The sequence below is a fragment of the Thalia democratica genome, chromosome 2, assembly GCF_965202585.1.
Source record: "Thalia democratica chromosome 2, ktThaDemo2.hap1.1, whole genome shotgun sequence".
NCBI lineage: Eukaryota > Metazoa > Chordata > Thaliacea > Salpida > Salpidae > Thalia > Thalia democratica.
In genome coordinates, this window is record NC_139166.1 from 37,085,412 (window position 1) to 37,103,390 (window position 17,979).

Sequence of the window (17,979 nt, forward strand, 5' to 3'; positions counted from 1 at the left end):
AGGAAATCATTTTGATCGCCTATTTTTATCAATAAGAAATACCTAAGCAATAATTTTACGTTAGTAACATTTTAATCAACTAATGATGTAGTAAACATATTCAGTATTAAATTGGGCAGCAATTTTTGCTTATATTTTTCTTAAAAGAAAAATTTGGACTTAATTATAAAACCTACATTATTTTAGACTAGCTATGAGTTCAAGCATACAAGTTTCAATGTTAAGAAATGTCGTTTGGTCTATATCAAACCTTTGTCGTGGCAAAAAACCTCCACCTGATTATAAAGAGGTTCTTAGTTGGTTTTATGTGGTTTAAAAGTTATATAATAAAAATTAGCAATACGTGTTGATTGTTTTAAATTACAATGTACCTTTTTTTACACAACTATTGCTAATAATATGTAGGTAATGGTACAGGATCTGTGATGTATTTAGTATTTAAAGTTTATTAAGTTTAACTTTTAAGCAGTTTATTTTTAGTACTAATAAATTTTTATGACAAAAACTAAGATATTGATTTATAATTTTACTTTCAAACGTTTATACATAAATTAAATACTAGTCATATATTAAATTATTTTTAAATTAACGCATACTAACTTTAAAATATAATTAGATAACAGTATAGTTTGCTTTTTAAGGAATTAAAATAAATGTTAATAAATATTTTTTTCTTTCAGCTGATTTTGTCCGAATTTTGTTAAATTGACTAAAATATCCATTTCCTCCTTCATTTTAAAAATAATTTATTTCAAGTTTTCAGGAAGTGTTATTTTTGATATTATCAGGGTTGCCAAAAAAACCTGGAAACCTTGAAATACCTTGAACTTGACAATTTTGGCTAAAAAAACCTGGAATTTTGAACAAAAATCAATAAAAACAAAGAAATGTTAAACAATTTTTACATGTAAAGTAATGAAATTTTGATAGTAAGTATTATTGTTAAAAAACACATTTAAAGTAGCCTTAAAATATATTTTTCATGTTTTATACTAATTAAGACAGTTTTTACCTTAAACTTAATTTTATACTAAAAATATACGCAAAAAATTATACTTTTGAAAACCTTGAGAAAAATTCTGAAAACCTGGAAGAAATTTATCAAAAAACTTTGACAACCGTGTATTACGAACAACTTGAAGGAAGAAAGTTCTTATTTAAATATTGCCAAAACCGAAATAAAATAAAGTTTTCTTTAACTTATAAAAATGAATTAATAAAAAAAAATAAATATGTTTCCTACAAGTTTACAAAGTTTATTAAATATTACTCTTTAGGCATATTTTAAAATAGTTGCTCAAAAACTGAAGGAGCAGATAGATTTTTAAAGTAATAGTTTATTTTTGCCTTTTTAGTTTGCGCCTTCCATTAAAAACCAATTGAACTCTTTTACCTTGATCGCTTATGTCTCATAACTTAATTCGAAAATTAATATGAGTTAAAAAGTTACTGTTAGTTTTGATACTTATGTAAAAATAAATATTAATTTTTAAAATAGTTCTTTACCCACTTTACGCCCTTAAAGAGAGAAGTATAAAATAATAACAAGAGTAATAGTTTTCCATAAAAAATAAAGCAATTTTCTCTGTTAAGTGCTTTTAGATACTTGTTTTTCTTTAAAATTTTAAATATTAATGTTTTGATATTACTTATTGTTTGCTTTTTTTCTTTAACCATAATCTTAACTAGTGTTTTTTGAATTTATAATTAGATGTAATTTACATTGTTATATTGTTTACTAATTTTGTTTAGATACTTAAATAAGGTTTGCCAAAAAAACGTAGAGTCTTGGAAAAACGTAGATTAGAAAAATTTTGAAAAAAGCTGAAAAAACCTAGATTTTTAAAGAGTTTTTACATGTAAAGTAATGAAATTTCAATAAGTACAAAAAATTTATCTTATAAAAAAATTAGCAGTGAAATTGTTTTTTTATTAACAAACACATTTAAAGTAAGTTTACAGTACCTTTTAAATGTTGTTATACTATTTAAGATAGCTTTTTATTTAACATTTATTTTTATACTAAAAATGGACCAAAAAATTATTTTCAAAACACCTTGAAGAAATTTAGAAAACCTGAAAAAATTTTCAAAAAACTTTGGCAACCTTGTTAAGTATGTATGTTTTTTTATTATATGCAGTCACCTCTCGCGAATCTACGCCCTCATTTTTTTACGCACTCTCGATTAGTTAAGCATTTTAGAATTCTCAAAAAATCAAAAATAAAATTCAAAAAATTGTACATTTGTTGTTATAATAACAAACTATACAGTATCCTTTTTTTATTGCACTAACACATGTTTTTGTGTGTTGACGGATAAACACACTTCAACGAAGCTCTGCAAAAAAAAAATACTGTAAGGAAAGAGTAGAAGCTAAAGCAGGTGTATACATGTGTCTATTAAAAATAAAATTAATTTCTATAGATTTTTATAGATTAATGGTTAATAATAGATGAAATACGTAATGTTAAATTCGACTGTTATAAAACTATACAATACTTGTAATCTATTAACTTCATTAGTAATATTTAAATTACGTATTTTATATTTAAATAATATGTTTAAATACTGTATAGTTTGTTATTATTTTATATTCCGGTGAACTTGTTTCGCTAGGATCTCTTGTTAACAAACGCTTAAATCTATATTTTTGAATAGTTACATTTGTTGTATTTATTTAGTTAACAATACATTTAATTTTTTATATGTTTCAAAAAAATCTATAAATAAATCAAAGTAAATATTTTGAAAAATAAAGGAGGAGATAGATTTTAATATAGTTAGATTTTTGTATTTTTAGTTTGTGCCTTCCATAAGGAATCTGTTAAACTTGAAGGCTTTGCTTTTTTATATTTAAGTTTTCTTAGCCGAACGTTTATACCTTCAAATCAATCGGGGTACTATGTTCAATTCCTCACAATATTTATGACATAAAGTTTCATTTCAACTCAATATTTTTTTTATTTTTAGCTAACTTGTTCCTTGCCCACCTTATATTAAACTTTTCTTGTGTGTTAAAAATAAATTACCTTTCTCTAATACCATGCAAGTTGTACAAAAGGGTTGATCATACCTACTCGATCATTAGACCACAAGCCTTCGGTAGACTGAGACCGGTTTCGTCCTTATTCGGACACATCAGTCAGTCAAAACCGAAAAACTTGCAGTCATCATTCTACAAACGGTTTATCATGTCAGTGACGTCAGCATTGTCTTTTGCCGTTCATTTTTATGTTTTGCCTAACTGACATGATAAACTGTTTGTAGATTGATGACTGCGAGTTTTTCGGTTTTGACTGACTGACGAGTCCTAATAAGGACGAAACCGGTCTTAGTATACCGAAGGCTTGTGGTCTGGTGATCGAATTGGTATGATCAACCCTTTTGTTAAACTTGAGCTTGTCTCACGGCATACGAAAGTTTAGGCTTCTGCTCTGCAGGCTTTTGCCGATGTTTTTGTTGATAATACCATGCAAGACAAGTTTAATCTTAAATGGGCAAGGAACAAGGTAGAAAAAAAATACTTTTTTTACACATAAACAGTTTTTGTAAAAAACTTTTCACATGTATGTACAATTTGAATGAAAAATATTTTTGTAAGCCCAAAAAGAGAGAAAGTCTCTAAACTGTATTTGATTTATTGCACTATAAGAAAGCTGTTAATAAATTAGGTTATTTGCTACCTCTCGTTTAATTCCGTACTCTAGATTAGTTGCGCACTTTTGCTGTGGACACAATGTGCGTAGATTCGCGAGAGGTGACTGTAGATATGTTTTTAACACGTTGCAAATCTATTCCTGTCATTTAAAGTATTTGAATTTAAATGTTTGTCTACAGTAATAAAATGCCATTTAGAATACATTTATAGCTTTTGTACTTTATTTCTTAAAAAATAAATGATGAGCTTTGATTAGCAGAAGATGTACAATATAATTAAATACAAAGACGTTTTTAAATAAATCGTGTCTTAAATAAACATTAAGTATATTTCGTGAAAAATTTTCAGGTTGAACAATTTATTCCATTATTAGCCCAACTAATTTTTGCTGATGATGCTAACATTGTAGCTGATACTTGCTGGGCGATTTCATATTTGTCCGACGGAATAAACGATAATATACAGAAAATTTTGGATAGGTATGTTTTTTAAACTGTATGATTAATAATTTGAGTACAAGGTTTTCCTAATCATAACTCTTTTATGTTAGGTTGTTTTTCAGGATATTTATTGATTCATATTTTTTTAATAAAAGTAAACTTTAATAACTTTTTGTTTTATGAAAGTACTTTTTATGTTTAATAAAATATTAATATTTTGATATTGCTTGAATTTTTAATTTAAAAAATATAAGTTTGAAACATTTCAACATTAACAAGGTGTTTTAATCAAACATTTAAAGCGAATACTATTGATACTAATAGTTTTAAATTAAAAAAATGAAAAAATATATTATGCAAATTGTCTAATAGTGGGCTTGCAAGGCGCTTAGTTGAACTTTTGTATTATGACGAGCACACGGTTGTATCTAGCGCATTAAGAACTGTAGGAAATATAGTTACTGGAAATGATATTCAAACACAAGTTAGTTTTTGTTTTACTCAATTTTACAAAAAAAAATATTGTAAACATACTAAGCCTAGATTTTTATTAAAGAGATTTTTAAATAAATTTGTATGTATTTATTAAAATACTAAATATGGCTAAAAGTAAAACTTTTACGGATTTAAACTATTAACAACTTGTAATTTTTTTTACATAGGTAATTTTAGATTGTTCAGTTTTAAAAGCTCTTGAAGTTTTACTATTTTCTGAAAAAGAGTCAATAAAGAAAGAAACTTGTTGGACTATATCTAATTTAACTGCTGGTACAAGGTAAATTGGATTAAATTGAAAACAACTTAAGTTTAAAAATTTTCAGTTTGTAATCATAATATGAATATACATAATTATGTAAGTTGTAGTATCATGGTTGCCACTCGGTCAGGAAAAGTCAGGAAATCAGGAAAAGTCAGGAAAAATTTAAAAAAATTACAAAAGTCAGGAAAAGTCAGGTAAAAATGGGGGGTTTTGAAAAAAAGTCAGGAAAAGTCAGGAAATTTTATAAAATTAAAAAAAAAAACATATTTTGTCAGTTTTAATTTACAAAATTCCTTGTTTTCCAAAGCCTTTAAGCGGTAAAAATTTATTAAAAGTCCTTTAAAGTCAGAAAAAAATCCAAAATTTTCCTGGAAATTTGCAAAAATATTTAATTTTATTTCCAATGCCTTCACCTGGTATAAATTAGTAAAATATCCTTTATACAACTGCAAACAGTTTCTATTAACATATTGAACAAGTACCCTACTTGAACAAGCAGATTTTGTAAGCTTTTTAGTATTGATGATCTGTAGCAAGGACACTTCCATAGTGAAACTGATATATACACAAAAATTGTAAAAGTTCCTTATATGTCATTTGTTTATCTAGATACATTTATGCTAGGAAATGCTAAAAAATTGTGTCCTTTTTCAGACAAGCTGTGTTTATAAGGTGATAATACAAGTATTTTGCTGATAGAACTGTTTATTACAAACATGAATCATACACAGATGGTTTAAGTGGTGTACTGGAAGTTTGATAGAATTCAGCAAAAAACCGTTGTTTTTAACCTGTATTAAAATTAGATTGAAAGCTTTATATAGTTTCAAGTGTTAGATTATGTAATTTACAATAAGTTTAATTTAAGAGTATGATTTAGAAAAGTCAGGAAAACTTTGGTAAAAAGTAAGGAAAAGTCAGGAAATTTTTCTCAGCTTGATCAGTGGCAACCATGTAGTATGCAAGCCTCAAAAGTTAGTTATAATTTTATGGTACAAGTAACACTTTTGCTAAAAAATGATTACTAACAAAGACATATATATAACATATAATTGATTAAAATATTGAAAATATTGACTTAAATATAACTACTAATTTTGAATTAAATAAGAAACTAACTACAAATTGTAAGTAGTTTTGATAACAGACTCTAGAATAAATCTTTTATGTACAAGTTAAGAATAATATATAAAGCTTAGGGGGAGACCACTTTGTTTTTTAGAAGACTATATTTGTAGATTTCTATATTAGCTTTCAGATATTTTTAACCGTTTAACAAAATTTAAAATAACTTTCGAGATATAAGCGATCAAAATAAGTTTGTTCTGAATATGTTTAATAGAAGGCACAAGCCAAAACTGCAAAAAATACTATTTCACTAAAAATATATCTTCTCCTTTGTTTTCAAACATTCTTCTTGAAATTTTTACAATAGTCCGTTACTAATATTAAAATCTTTTCAAAGTTTTACCGATCGACCGAAGCTGTTACTTATAAACGCAGACCTGGGTATTAACTGACTTAACGCGTTATAACAATATCGGTGACGGTTACTTAAATGTTTAGAATTGATTTAGCTAAATAACTTAGACTATCATTTAAGCTTAGCCTAATTAAGTAGTAAGATTGTTAGAATGCTTGAATACTTATATATAGAAATCGAGTCTCTTAACAAAAAGGTGTATTATAATGAATAGAAATACGACTAAACCAAATATAGCAAGCGGTACAAATAAACTACTTTAATTCAAAAGTTCATATAAAAAACAGTCGCCATCGTACAATTGTACGATGTAAACACAACACTTTGCAAGAAATAGGAGCGTTATCAACTAAGACACTGAAAACTAACTCAAAAAACAAGCGCGTTTACTGAATTTAAGGTTAATAAATTTGAGAGAAAAGAAAGAAAGAAAGCAACTTTCGACTTCAAAACACTATTAAAGTGTTACAAAGTATTTTTTTTTAGTTTGAAAACACCATTTTTTATTCATAAGAACTAACCTTTTTTTTCTTATAATTCTGTTTAAATACTTATAAAGTTATAACCATCAAAGCCTTTTAAACTATATTATATTCTTCTGCTACTACAATTGGGTCGTCTGATAACATTGTGTTGGTCATAAATTGTGTACTCTTGATAACTTTTTCGAATATGTTTACAAGTACATGAAGCTTTTTCAGCCGTTTGCGCACGCGTAGCGTTTTTAGTAGCAATCTTAGAGAGGCTGATGCTGGCTGATAAAGACTTAGGTTTTACACTGTTAGAACTCGTGGTTTGCCAAGAGCCAAATGTATCGTTAGTGTCATATACCTTTGGCATGTTATTATATAAGTTTATATTTTAATAACTGACTTTTACTGTTGTAAACAGATAAAAATAAACATGCTTATCTCAGTTCAACATATGCACTCAATGTCTGTTGTTTTAAAAGTTATAACGCTTTTACAAAAATATGCTTTATACTATAATAACTTTATATAAACTTTATATCGTTTTGTAAAAATACAATTTCCAAGCATATATTTTCAGTTATGCTCTTCGTGATTTAAAAAGGTTTTTACAAACTCTAGCTAGTTTTTTTTTGCTTTTATGAGGGACAACCAACCCTGTCTGCTGAAGTCTAACTTGGTAAACTAACATAATCTCAAAAAGTACATTCATTTTCAAAATGTTAACATATAGTATTTAATATTTTATGCTTAGAACCTTTACATAAAAAAAATATATATTATCTGATAAAGTGACATTACTGGATTTTTAACTCTTTACAAACTGCTATGCAAATCTACAACTGCTGTTTCCATTATAGTGATCAAATTAGTTAGAGTTCTAAAAGAATAAAGACAACGCTTTAAGGATAATATGAGTTTATTTAAAATGAAGTTTTCACTTTTGAGTTTAATTTTAGGGTTAAAAAACAAGAAAGATAAAATTTCAACAATATTCGATTAGGTTCATACTCAAAAAATACACATAACGAAAAATGGTAAAAAGTTAAATACTTTATCAGAGAAAGTACTTAAGTCTATTAAAGAAAATATTTTGTCATATATTTAGATAATTAAATTTTATCATGCATTAATGTTTTCCAATGCTAAAATACTATTTAAAAAAGTTTTGAACACTCTGTTGTAAAATAGTAGTGATCTACTGGATCCAAGATTCGGAACCGGCCATCTTTTGCTAGATAACTAAAATATAAAAAATATAAAAAAACATACTCGGAACCGGCCGGATCCTAGTTGAAATTCGGCAGGGTCCGGATCCTGTTAGTTTGAAAAGACTTTGTTTTCCGCGATCAGCTTCTTTCAGTTTTATATACTTAGATTATTGGGTTTTGAATATTTAATATATAAAAATTAGTCTAGCGAAACAGACTAATAAAACTTTAGTTAATCATTCATTTGTTTTAAAAATGCAGGTATATACAGTAGTTTATCAAAAAGTTATTAAGTTCTCAGCTTAATTATTTATTCTACTTTTGAAGCAAATTTGAAAAAGTTTTTGAGTAGAAAATATTTTTTAGCTCCATTATAATAAATTTAAGGAGATATGATTTTGTTCTTCTTCTAAATAAGTAACTAAAAACGGGGTTTACATTTACATAATGTATATTTAACAAAAGTTATATATATGTTTTTGTTTTCAATTACTAACTAGTATTTAAGCGTTCAACGTAGTAAAACAAATCATGATAATAATTTCGAAAACTAAGTATTTAATTGTAAAATTTGATTAATTTGATTTAAAGGAACCAGTTGCAACAAGTTATAGACTCACAAATATTTCCTAAATTGCTTCGTGTTATGAACTGTGAAGATTTTAGAACGAAAAAAGAATGCGCTTGGACCATAAATAATGCTACTTTTTGTGGTAGTAGTCCTCAAATAAAGTTTATTTGAGTTAATTTATAAACTTTACTTTATTTTTATCACGTAGACTTATTTCTTAGTTTATTTCTAAAATTTTTTTATACTTAAATAAAAGCTATATATAAAATTAATAATGAAAATAAGTATAAAACATATAATTTTACTTAAAAAATTTGTAAAACTAATCTACAGACTTTGTATAATTTTAAACTGGTTATTGTTGTTAAAAAGCGTTTAATAAGTGTAACTATACACAAAATTTTTTAGATGTAACTTTTTTTTATTAAGCTATCTTATAAATTTAAGGAGTATGATGCATAACTTTTATATTTAAGTTAAAAATTTGTTCTAAACTTTATAATTTAAACATATGCTATGTTTTAGTACATAAAACATCCCATTAGTTGTTTTAAAGAGGTCTATAAACACAACTCTAGGTTGTAAATAGTATCCTAGTCTAGTTTATAATTAATATTTTTCTTAATTTTACAAGTATACTTATATTAGTTAGTTTTTTAGAATTAGCTGTAAGTGTCCTCGGATTCAAAAAATATATAATTTAAAAAAAGCTTAGCACTTTAAACCTTTAATATTTTTAGCTTACTTAAAACAGATATTTAGTGGACATTGGATGTGTGCGACCAATGTGCGATTTGTTACAAGCTAAAGATACAAGAGTAGTTCTTGTTGCCTTAAATGGTTTAGAAAACATACTACGAGATGGAAAGAAAAATGGTGTTCAACTCGGTTACAACAAATACGCTCTGTTAGTGGAAGAAGAGGGAGGTATGTGAAAAGTTTTGTTATTAAATATGTTTTGGACACTTCTTTTTTTTGTTAAAAAATACTTTAAGGATATTAGATTTTACAAAGATTTAGTTAATAATAGAGTTAGTAATTAAAAAAACTTCTTTTATAAATAAAGCTTTTTAATTATAGTAAGAATAATTATTTCATGAAATTGTATATTTGTTAGTTTATAATTATTGCCAAATAATAAGTCAGTTCTTTATTTAAAGTTATCAAATAGTTTTTGCTTTAGATAATGAACTATAATCTAATTCAGCTTAAATGTATACAAGTTTTTTTCTTACATAGTATTTTCGCATAGCACTTTAAATGTTTGAAATAAAATTTTAATTATAAACCAAAAGTCCGGTATATTACAATTCCCACCCGCACAATTCTCACCTGCGTTCATTCCCCACCCGCGCACAAATCCCACCATTTTTATTTATTTATTTTTCTTTATCACTCTTATCCCTTACCCTTGATCGGCAAGCGGTTCTCGGATTTGATCGGGTGGAAATAGATCGCGGATTGGAACTGAGCGGCCCCCCAAAAGTTTAGTGAAACTAAAAACGTTCTTTGTAACCTTATTGATGTTAAAAAACTACCTATAAAAAGTTGAAACTTTGTGAATAGTTTAAATTCTAAACCTATTTATCCGCGCCATAAATTAAAACTCAAGGAATTAACATCAGTTATGAAGCTTATACTGTCGTAAATCTTGTATACGGTGTCTAGAACTTAATTAGTTTGCTTATTAAGGGGTTGTGATGTTTAACAGTAAACAAAATTTGAGTTAAGAAAAATCACAAAATACTATACATGTTGGGTAGGTATCAGAACCGCTCAGCGACACTTTAGCACGAAGAGATACTTTAGCATGGCGTCATTTAGGCACTTTATATTTCACACTGTTTATTAAAAAATTACAGTCAGTTTAATCTAACTTAAAAAGTTATAACAAAACTATAGCTAGTATATATCGCTATGTTAATAAATTTAGTTGCATATCTAAAAATGTTAAAGTATTTTCCATAATTTTTTTTTTAATAATTTAATAATATTTTAAAACTAGTTTTATCTTTATAGTAAAAACGTTTAGGTTTATTTTAAGATAACTGTAGTACAATTTAAACATAACGTTTTTATCTAAGCTTAAACTTTTAACAAATTTAAAGGTAGTTTACTTTTATTTTAACATTTTGAATAGCTCATATTTATATTTTTTATGCTTATTGAATGTTGCATACAGCTTTACATAATTTGCAAATGTTACATAAGTATAAAAAAGAATCATGCGAAATTGACGCTGTGCTAAAATATCGCCCCATGCTAAAATGACTCTCTGAGCTAAAGTGAAGCCGTGCTTTTCTGAACCGTTCCCATATTTTTTAGCTTGCTGACAAACAAAATACGTAAAACAGATAACGTTATCTATCTGAAATAAAAATGTATAGCCAAACGCTTTTTTGATATAAATATAGTTTTTAAAGTTAATTATTAACAATTTTATTTATTAACAAATTTATTTATTAACAAATTTATTTATTAAATAATGTTTCACTCAATTAATAATATCAATACGGTCCTCTATTATAGTAAATATCTGAGAATAAAAATAAACATTTATGGAGACTTTAAAAATAACTTTTGTAAACTAGATGGTCTGATTTTTTTACTTAAGATAATTAATGCATTTTTTAGCAGTACTAATTTTCCATAATGTTTAAAGAAGTGTTTCAAATGTTTTGGTAACTTAATATACATAAAAGTTAAAACTATACTTTTTTCCCTTAAAATAATAAAACGTTATATAACTAAGTAAAAAAGGTATATGTACTACGAGGAAAAAGTTTCATTCCAACTTTACACATTCTTACTCAGCTAAGTCTTAGTTTGCTCTTAAACTGTAAGTATCTTGCAAACTCACGATAATTTATATTTTAAAAACGCATATGAGTGGGAATAAAGTTTATTCTCCTGCTCTTAATTTGGTATAGTGTTCCAATATAGTTTGAAGGAAATAAAGTTGCTGATTACCTAGCAGATTAAATCAGTAATGTAAAGTAGTACTTTCTTTCTGCTTACGTTTGAAAGCTCGAAACTGCTTTAATTGTTTTTACTCTACTTGTATTTAAATTTATTTCTGTACATAGTTCTTTTTTGAACATACACGAAGCAAAACTGTCCCAACTTTGGTTGTCCTAAAGTATATTTATTAAATTCTAAGCTACTATTGTTACGGATTAAGGGTTTTTGTTTTAATTACTCAAATAAGAAATAATTTGTTGTTTTTTAATTTAGTTGAAGGTTTAAATTTATTATTACAACCTCTCATTTGTACTAAATTTATAGCAACTACATTATTTAAAAAAAACTTATATAACTATTAAGGATTAATTACAGGTTTAGACACAATAGAAAGTTTACAGGCTCATGATAACTGTGAAATATATCAGAAAACACTAGATATTTTAGATGAATATTTTAGCACTGAAGACGAAGATGTTGCTATTGGTCCTAATGTTAGTAGGAAATTTTTATGATCTATAAATTGTTTCAACATTAGATGACTACTTTTTATTAAAAATAGAGTGATCAACTCGATAATAAAAGTTTCTGATTAAGTACAAGTTTCTCATTTATGCTTTTTGCAGGTTTCAAGTAAAGTCTTTACTTTTAATTCTACATGTACACAAAAAAAATTTGACTTTTGATAAAGATGAATACAAAAACAACAGGAGTTTTAACTTATGATGTTTAGTTCTATGCCGGAACCGTTAAGTAAAAATTCTGTTAAAAATGTTGATTTTATTGAAAACACTTTGTAGTCATCAAGTTTTTTTAAACATTATTGTGATTATATTTTTGTATTATACTTTTATTATATTTAAAGCTGTAAAAATAAGGTATGAAGTAGTTAGTTAAGATTTTCAATTTATCCAGAGTTTCATGATGTTATAAAAACTCATGTTTAATTTGAGCTCAATACTTGTTTAGCTTTGTTTTTTTTTACTCTTTAGTAATTTTAATGAAAATTAAAAATTTAGCATCATGTGCTGAATATAAAAAAATCGGATTTATAGTGTGATTTTAAACTTAAGTGAATTTTTTATATTATCTACTTAAATTTAACTTTAAGGTTAATGATACTATGTATAAAATCTAATTTTTACATATAATTTTTTTTTATAAAAGTCTTTGGCTCTGATGACTTTTGCCGATGTTTTCTTTTTCAATAGTGAATATATTTTGAGTCTTGATAGACTTGTTTATCAATCAAGTGTCTTTACGTTTATGCATTATTTTTTAGTGAACTACCCTTAAATTTAATAGTTAGGCACAGTACAAAGTTAAAGTATAAACTAATTATAAAAATAATAATTTGCCACATTATTGTCCAATTATTAGTCATATTTTTAATAATCTAGCTTCAAACATTGTTTTAATATAACAAGTAAAATTATTTAAATGATGAGTGTTGTTATAAGCGTTATCATTCATATTTTGTTTGTTGACATATTGTTTTAATTTGTGTACTTTAAAACATTGTTTTGGTAAAAAAGTTTATAATTTTGTATTGTTTTAATTTTATACAGGGTTGCCACACACTCAAGGAAACTCAGGGATTTTTCAAGTTGTAGAAGATCTCAGGGAAACTCAGGGCAGTTTTGGTTTATTCTAAAAATTTCAGGAAAATTTTAAGATTTTTTTAGAATTCTCCGGGAAATTTTTTTCTAGATCTAGTATAAGATTTAGTTAATCCAGTTTCAATATTTTGTTCAAAAAAGTTAATTTTATTCATTTTTAAGTGCTTATTTAGAAATTTTTTAGCCTTGCGGCAAGTTCTTCAATATTCTTAGAATTAACATGGTAATTTTGTAGTAAATAAAATGAATTTTAAGAATTTGAAAAAATTCAGGGAAGTTTAAGGTTATTCAGGGAAGTTCTTGGTCACTCAGGGAAGATTTTTTGACTCAAAGAGTGGCAACCCTGTTTATAAAATCTTTTACATTTATTCAACTACTTTTATAATTTAGATAAAAATGATAAATAAATAACTAAAAAAAAGTATATTTTTTAACGCTTCGTACTAGTTCATTATATTTCAAGCATGGTTCTGCAATTATAAAGATACCTATAATATATTTGTTTCAAAATATATAAAAAGTTTTTATTTCTAATAATTATTAGTACTTATCTATTTTGTGGTGTTATACATTTGACTGTTCAAGAAACAATTGAAGATCTTTACTTTTTAAAAGCAGTACAAATAAGCTATTTACTTTTTCAAACGTTCATTCGGTAAACAATCTTTCGCTAAAAGAGCTCGTAGGTGCTTATATTAAAACTAACATTAAATGATTTTAAACATTAAATTATGTTTTTATCAAATATTACTTAATAAGTCTCTTAGTTTTCACCTTAGAGTTATAATTTGATTTGTATTCTACAGTTTTTTTCTCATTATTTTAGCTAATTGCTTAAATAAACAATTCAATTTTAATGACTTTATAAATTGTTTCAGAATTTTTACTTTATTATATATACCTACAATATCTTCGAAAGAAACAATGTTTTCCGAATAATCTTTAGACAAAATAAATAGTACAATTTTATGGTACTTCAAAATAAATTACTATATCAAAAAAATTTCAGTTGTAAATTTTATTAATGTAATAACTTGTTTTTAAACTTATAGCTTTGTTGGCAAATTACAAAAAAACTAAGTAGTACTTAGAAAACCAAATATGTGGTTGTAATTAATTTCGAATTTTCTTTTGTAAAAATATGTGTATAAAGTTTATGACATAATAAAATCATTTACAAAAGCGTTAAGAGCTAAATTTTTTATTTACAATTTCAGAAATATTATATAGTAGAATATTGTTCAAGCTGGTCAAGTTTATCCTTTTTGGGGACAATACTGATCTTCTTTTTAGTTAGTTCTATGTTCATTATTCCCTGCTGAATTCATTTAATTTTAAAGTAAATAAGTTTTGGCCAAATAAAAAACTCAATTTTAACTAATTTGTTTCAACTTTTCTTTAAATTTTTTTTTTTGTGTATTGTTAAATATTTCAATCCAGAAAAAGACCTTTATTAAAACCTGATCTAAAATGCGTTTTAGTCTAAAAAATTTTTTGATTGTACTTCTATATAATCTACACCTGCTTTTTATTTCAATACATGGTAAAAAGATCATTTAAAGTATAATTATAGAGAATATTTTTGCAAAATGTATTACATCATTTGCTCTATGATGGTAGTTTAATGTTATTTTGTACAGATTGATTATTTCATCAAGATCAAAAAGTTTTATTTTGAATTTTTTTAATAGCATACTAATTTTTAAACGTTAACAAAAGTAACGAAACCACATGGAGGTTTATAAACTGGTATAATCTAGAAGAAGTTTGTCAAAGTGTGTATAGAAAATTCCAACTTATTATGATAAAGAAAAATATTCTATAAAAAAAGAAATTCACAACAGAGTTGAACATGGGTAATGTACCTTATACGAAAACATTGGTGGGCAGGAAAAAAGCATTGTCTCGATAAGAATACCCTACGTGATGTCTAATGTAACCAATCTATGTACTAAGGGTAATTAAATGGGGATATATTTGGTTAGATAAGATAAATACATTTAAGATACTTAAAAGTCAACAAAAGTTTATTTACAAATATAAAATAATGACACTAACTAATAAATACTCTCTTTATACTTTAATAAAAACTGACCGTGTCATTATAACTATTCTACACGAAATCCTTATAGTGTAATATCGTTATATGATACTAAACTTAAAAAAAAATTTTTTTTATCTATTTAAATTTTTTTGATTCCAATTTTATTTTTGTTATGGAACTTAAAATTTTATAAATTTCTTTAAACTTTATTAATAAAAAATATTTTAATGTAAACCAAAAATAAATTTTGAAGAAAAAAAAAACTTTAAATTAATAGGTCTAAACTGTCCGTAGTTAACATTAAAATATTTTTTACAGATAAAGTTATTATTTAATTAGAGGCTAACTTATCACAGAGTAAGTTAAAGTTAGATATGAATTGTAAAAGTACAGTCACTTCCTCTTGGGTTCGCACTACCCGTTAAGTTCGATCTTTTTACCCATTATTTAATATTCAAAATAAAATTACATAATTTTAATTTATCTCAATAAAGCATTGTAAAAAATCTTTTTCAAGTCTGAAGCTTCATTTTTAAATGAGAGAGAATAAAAAAAAAGTGAGAGAGGTTTTTGTCTTATTTAAATGTTTGTGCTGACTCAATCAGAAACTAACATTTATTGGAAATTTACATTTTTTGTGTAACAAAAGAGCAAATATACACAAAAGGAATATAAGCAACAAGATGGATTTTAAAGTAGATGAGTTTCAAAGTAAACTAAAATCAAAAAAGTATCAACTTTTGTTTTAAATCAAATATACTCTCTGAATTGGCTGCAAGATTAAATACCTGTAGTTGACAAATATACAAAAAATGAAAAACCTTCCAAACAGTGATGATATCATTTTCTGAAGTTTTATCAAGAAGATTTAAATATATAACATCAGAAAAAAATGCACAATAAGTTTGCAACAAGAATAAAGTTTGAAGAACAAATTTTAAAAAAATAAGATAAACAGATTGTAGTTTTTTGTATCATACTTGAGAATTTTTTTTTAATTTGAAACTTGTTTTAAAATTTTTATAGTTGCGTAGATATAGTTTTTATTACAGTTTTTATCTTAGTTAAAAGATTTATATTGTACATGGTTGCCACACACTCAAAGTACTCTGGATAACTCTAGAATATTTAGAATTTTATTTTTGAACTCAGGCTGACTCAGTATAGTTTGTTTTTCTATGAAAAACCAGGATAGTTTTAGGGTTATTTAAAAATCTCAGAACTTTTTTTTCTAGATTTTGAATGAGATTTAGTTGGTCTAGTTTCAATATTTTGTTATTTTATATCCAGTTTTGTAGAAGAACTTGATTTTTATTAATTTTGAAAAGTTAATTTTATTTTTAAGATTTAATAAAACTCAGGATGTTTTAGACAGTTAAAGGTTGTTTCACTTGTTTTCAAATATGATTGTAATTCTAATTTTTTTACAAGTATTGTTGTTTACAATATGAATATTTTTTGCTTTTTTTTTAAACATTTTAAGAATATTTATTGTCTCTGTTGTTTCAAATTAAATTTTAAGAGTGGTTTACAAAATTTATAAAGTGTATCATAGATTTATAAGATACATCAGTTTAATTCTTTGATAAAAGTTTGTTTTCAGGTGATGTTAAAGATTGTAAAATGAATTTGATATTTTTTTCATTCTAAAATTAATCAAAAAAAGTTAATACTTATTATTTTAACAAGTGTATAATTTTATTATTAAATTATAATAAGCTTTTCAAAAAATATATCTAAATAATTTCTATGTTTTCAAATTTTATGATATTTTCATTTAAGTTATTTTCAAAAACTTATGTTTTTTAGTATATATATATGGTTCAGCAATGGTGGACATTCTACCAGGACCAGATATGGAGAGAAAAGTCAAACATCTAAGAAAAGTCTTTAAGAACATTGGTTTTGATGTCACTATCGAAGCCAATCTGTTTGTAACAGACTTCTTAGATGTAACTTTAGATCTTCAAAATGAAAGCCATAAGCCATATAGAAAACCAAATGCGCATACGGTTTATGTGAATAGCAAGTCAAACCACCCAGAGCATGTTTTAAAACACACACCGGTCCAGTGAATAACCGCCTCCAGAAGATTTCTAGCAGTCAAAGCATTTTTAAGGAAACAACCCAGCAATACCAGGAAGCTATAAGAGAAAGTGGGTACGATCACGAGTTAGCCTATAGCCACAAAAGCGAGAAGGGTAAGAACAAGAAAAGAAGGAGAAGAAATATTTTATATTTCAATGCTCCATTCTGCAAAAGTGTGGCAACACGGGTTGGGAAGCGCTTCCTAGAGATTGTGGACAAAAACTTTACTGAAGACCATCCATATTGTAAAGTTTTTAACAGGAAGACACTAAAAGTGTCCTATTCCTGCATGCCAAACATGAAACAACTTATAATGGCACACAATCGAAAGATGTTAGACACGCAGGACAAAAAGAGGCGAATGTGTGACTGCAAAAAACAAGAATGCCCGGTAAATGGAAGTTGCCTAATGGAAAATATTATATATAAAGCGACAGTCATAACTGAAAATCAGACTAAGTTTTATGTCGGCTCGACTGGACTATCGTTCAAGAATCGCTACACAAAGCACAAGTACAGCTTCAAACACGAAAAACATAAAAATACGACAACATTATCGCAATATATTTGGAAACTAAAAAATTACAAGGTCAATTTTAAAATTCAGTGGGAAATATTAACAAGAACGAAAAATATGTATAATTTAAAAAACGGATGTAAATTGTGCAATGC

At 25.8% G+C, this 17,979-nt stretch overlaps 1 protein-coding gene across 1 annotated transcript in view; it reads left to right on the forward strand.

The window, feature by feature from the left end:
- The window catches only part of LOC145829422 (importin subunit alpha-6-like), a 31,264-nt gene extending 17,240 nt beyond the window's left edge, over positions 1-14,024 (forward strand). The window contains exons 6-13 of the mRNA XM_082937203.1: positions 187-289; positions 4,009-4,139; positions 4,473-4,584; positions 4,763-4,875; positions 8,616-8,756; positions 9,350-9,522; positions 11,932-12,050; positions 12,183-14,024. Of these exons, the coding sequence (XP_082793329.1) occupies positions 187-289; positions 4,009-4,139; positions 4,473-4,584; positions 4,763-4,875; positions 8,616-8,756; positions 9,350-9,522; positions 11,932-12,050; positions 12,183-12,242 (952 nt within the window). The 3' untranslated portion in view covers positions 12,243-14,024. The remainder of the gene's footprint in view (positions 1-186; positions 290-4,008; positions 4,140-4,472; positions 4,585-4,762; positions 4,876-8,615; positions 8,757-9,349; positions 9,523-11,931; positions 12,051-12,182) is intronic.
- The last annotated feature ends 3,955 nt before the right edge of the window (positions 14,025-17,979 follow it).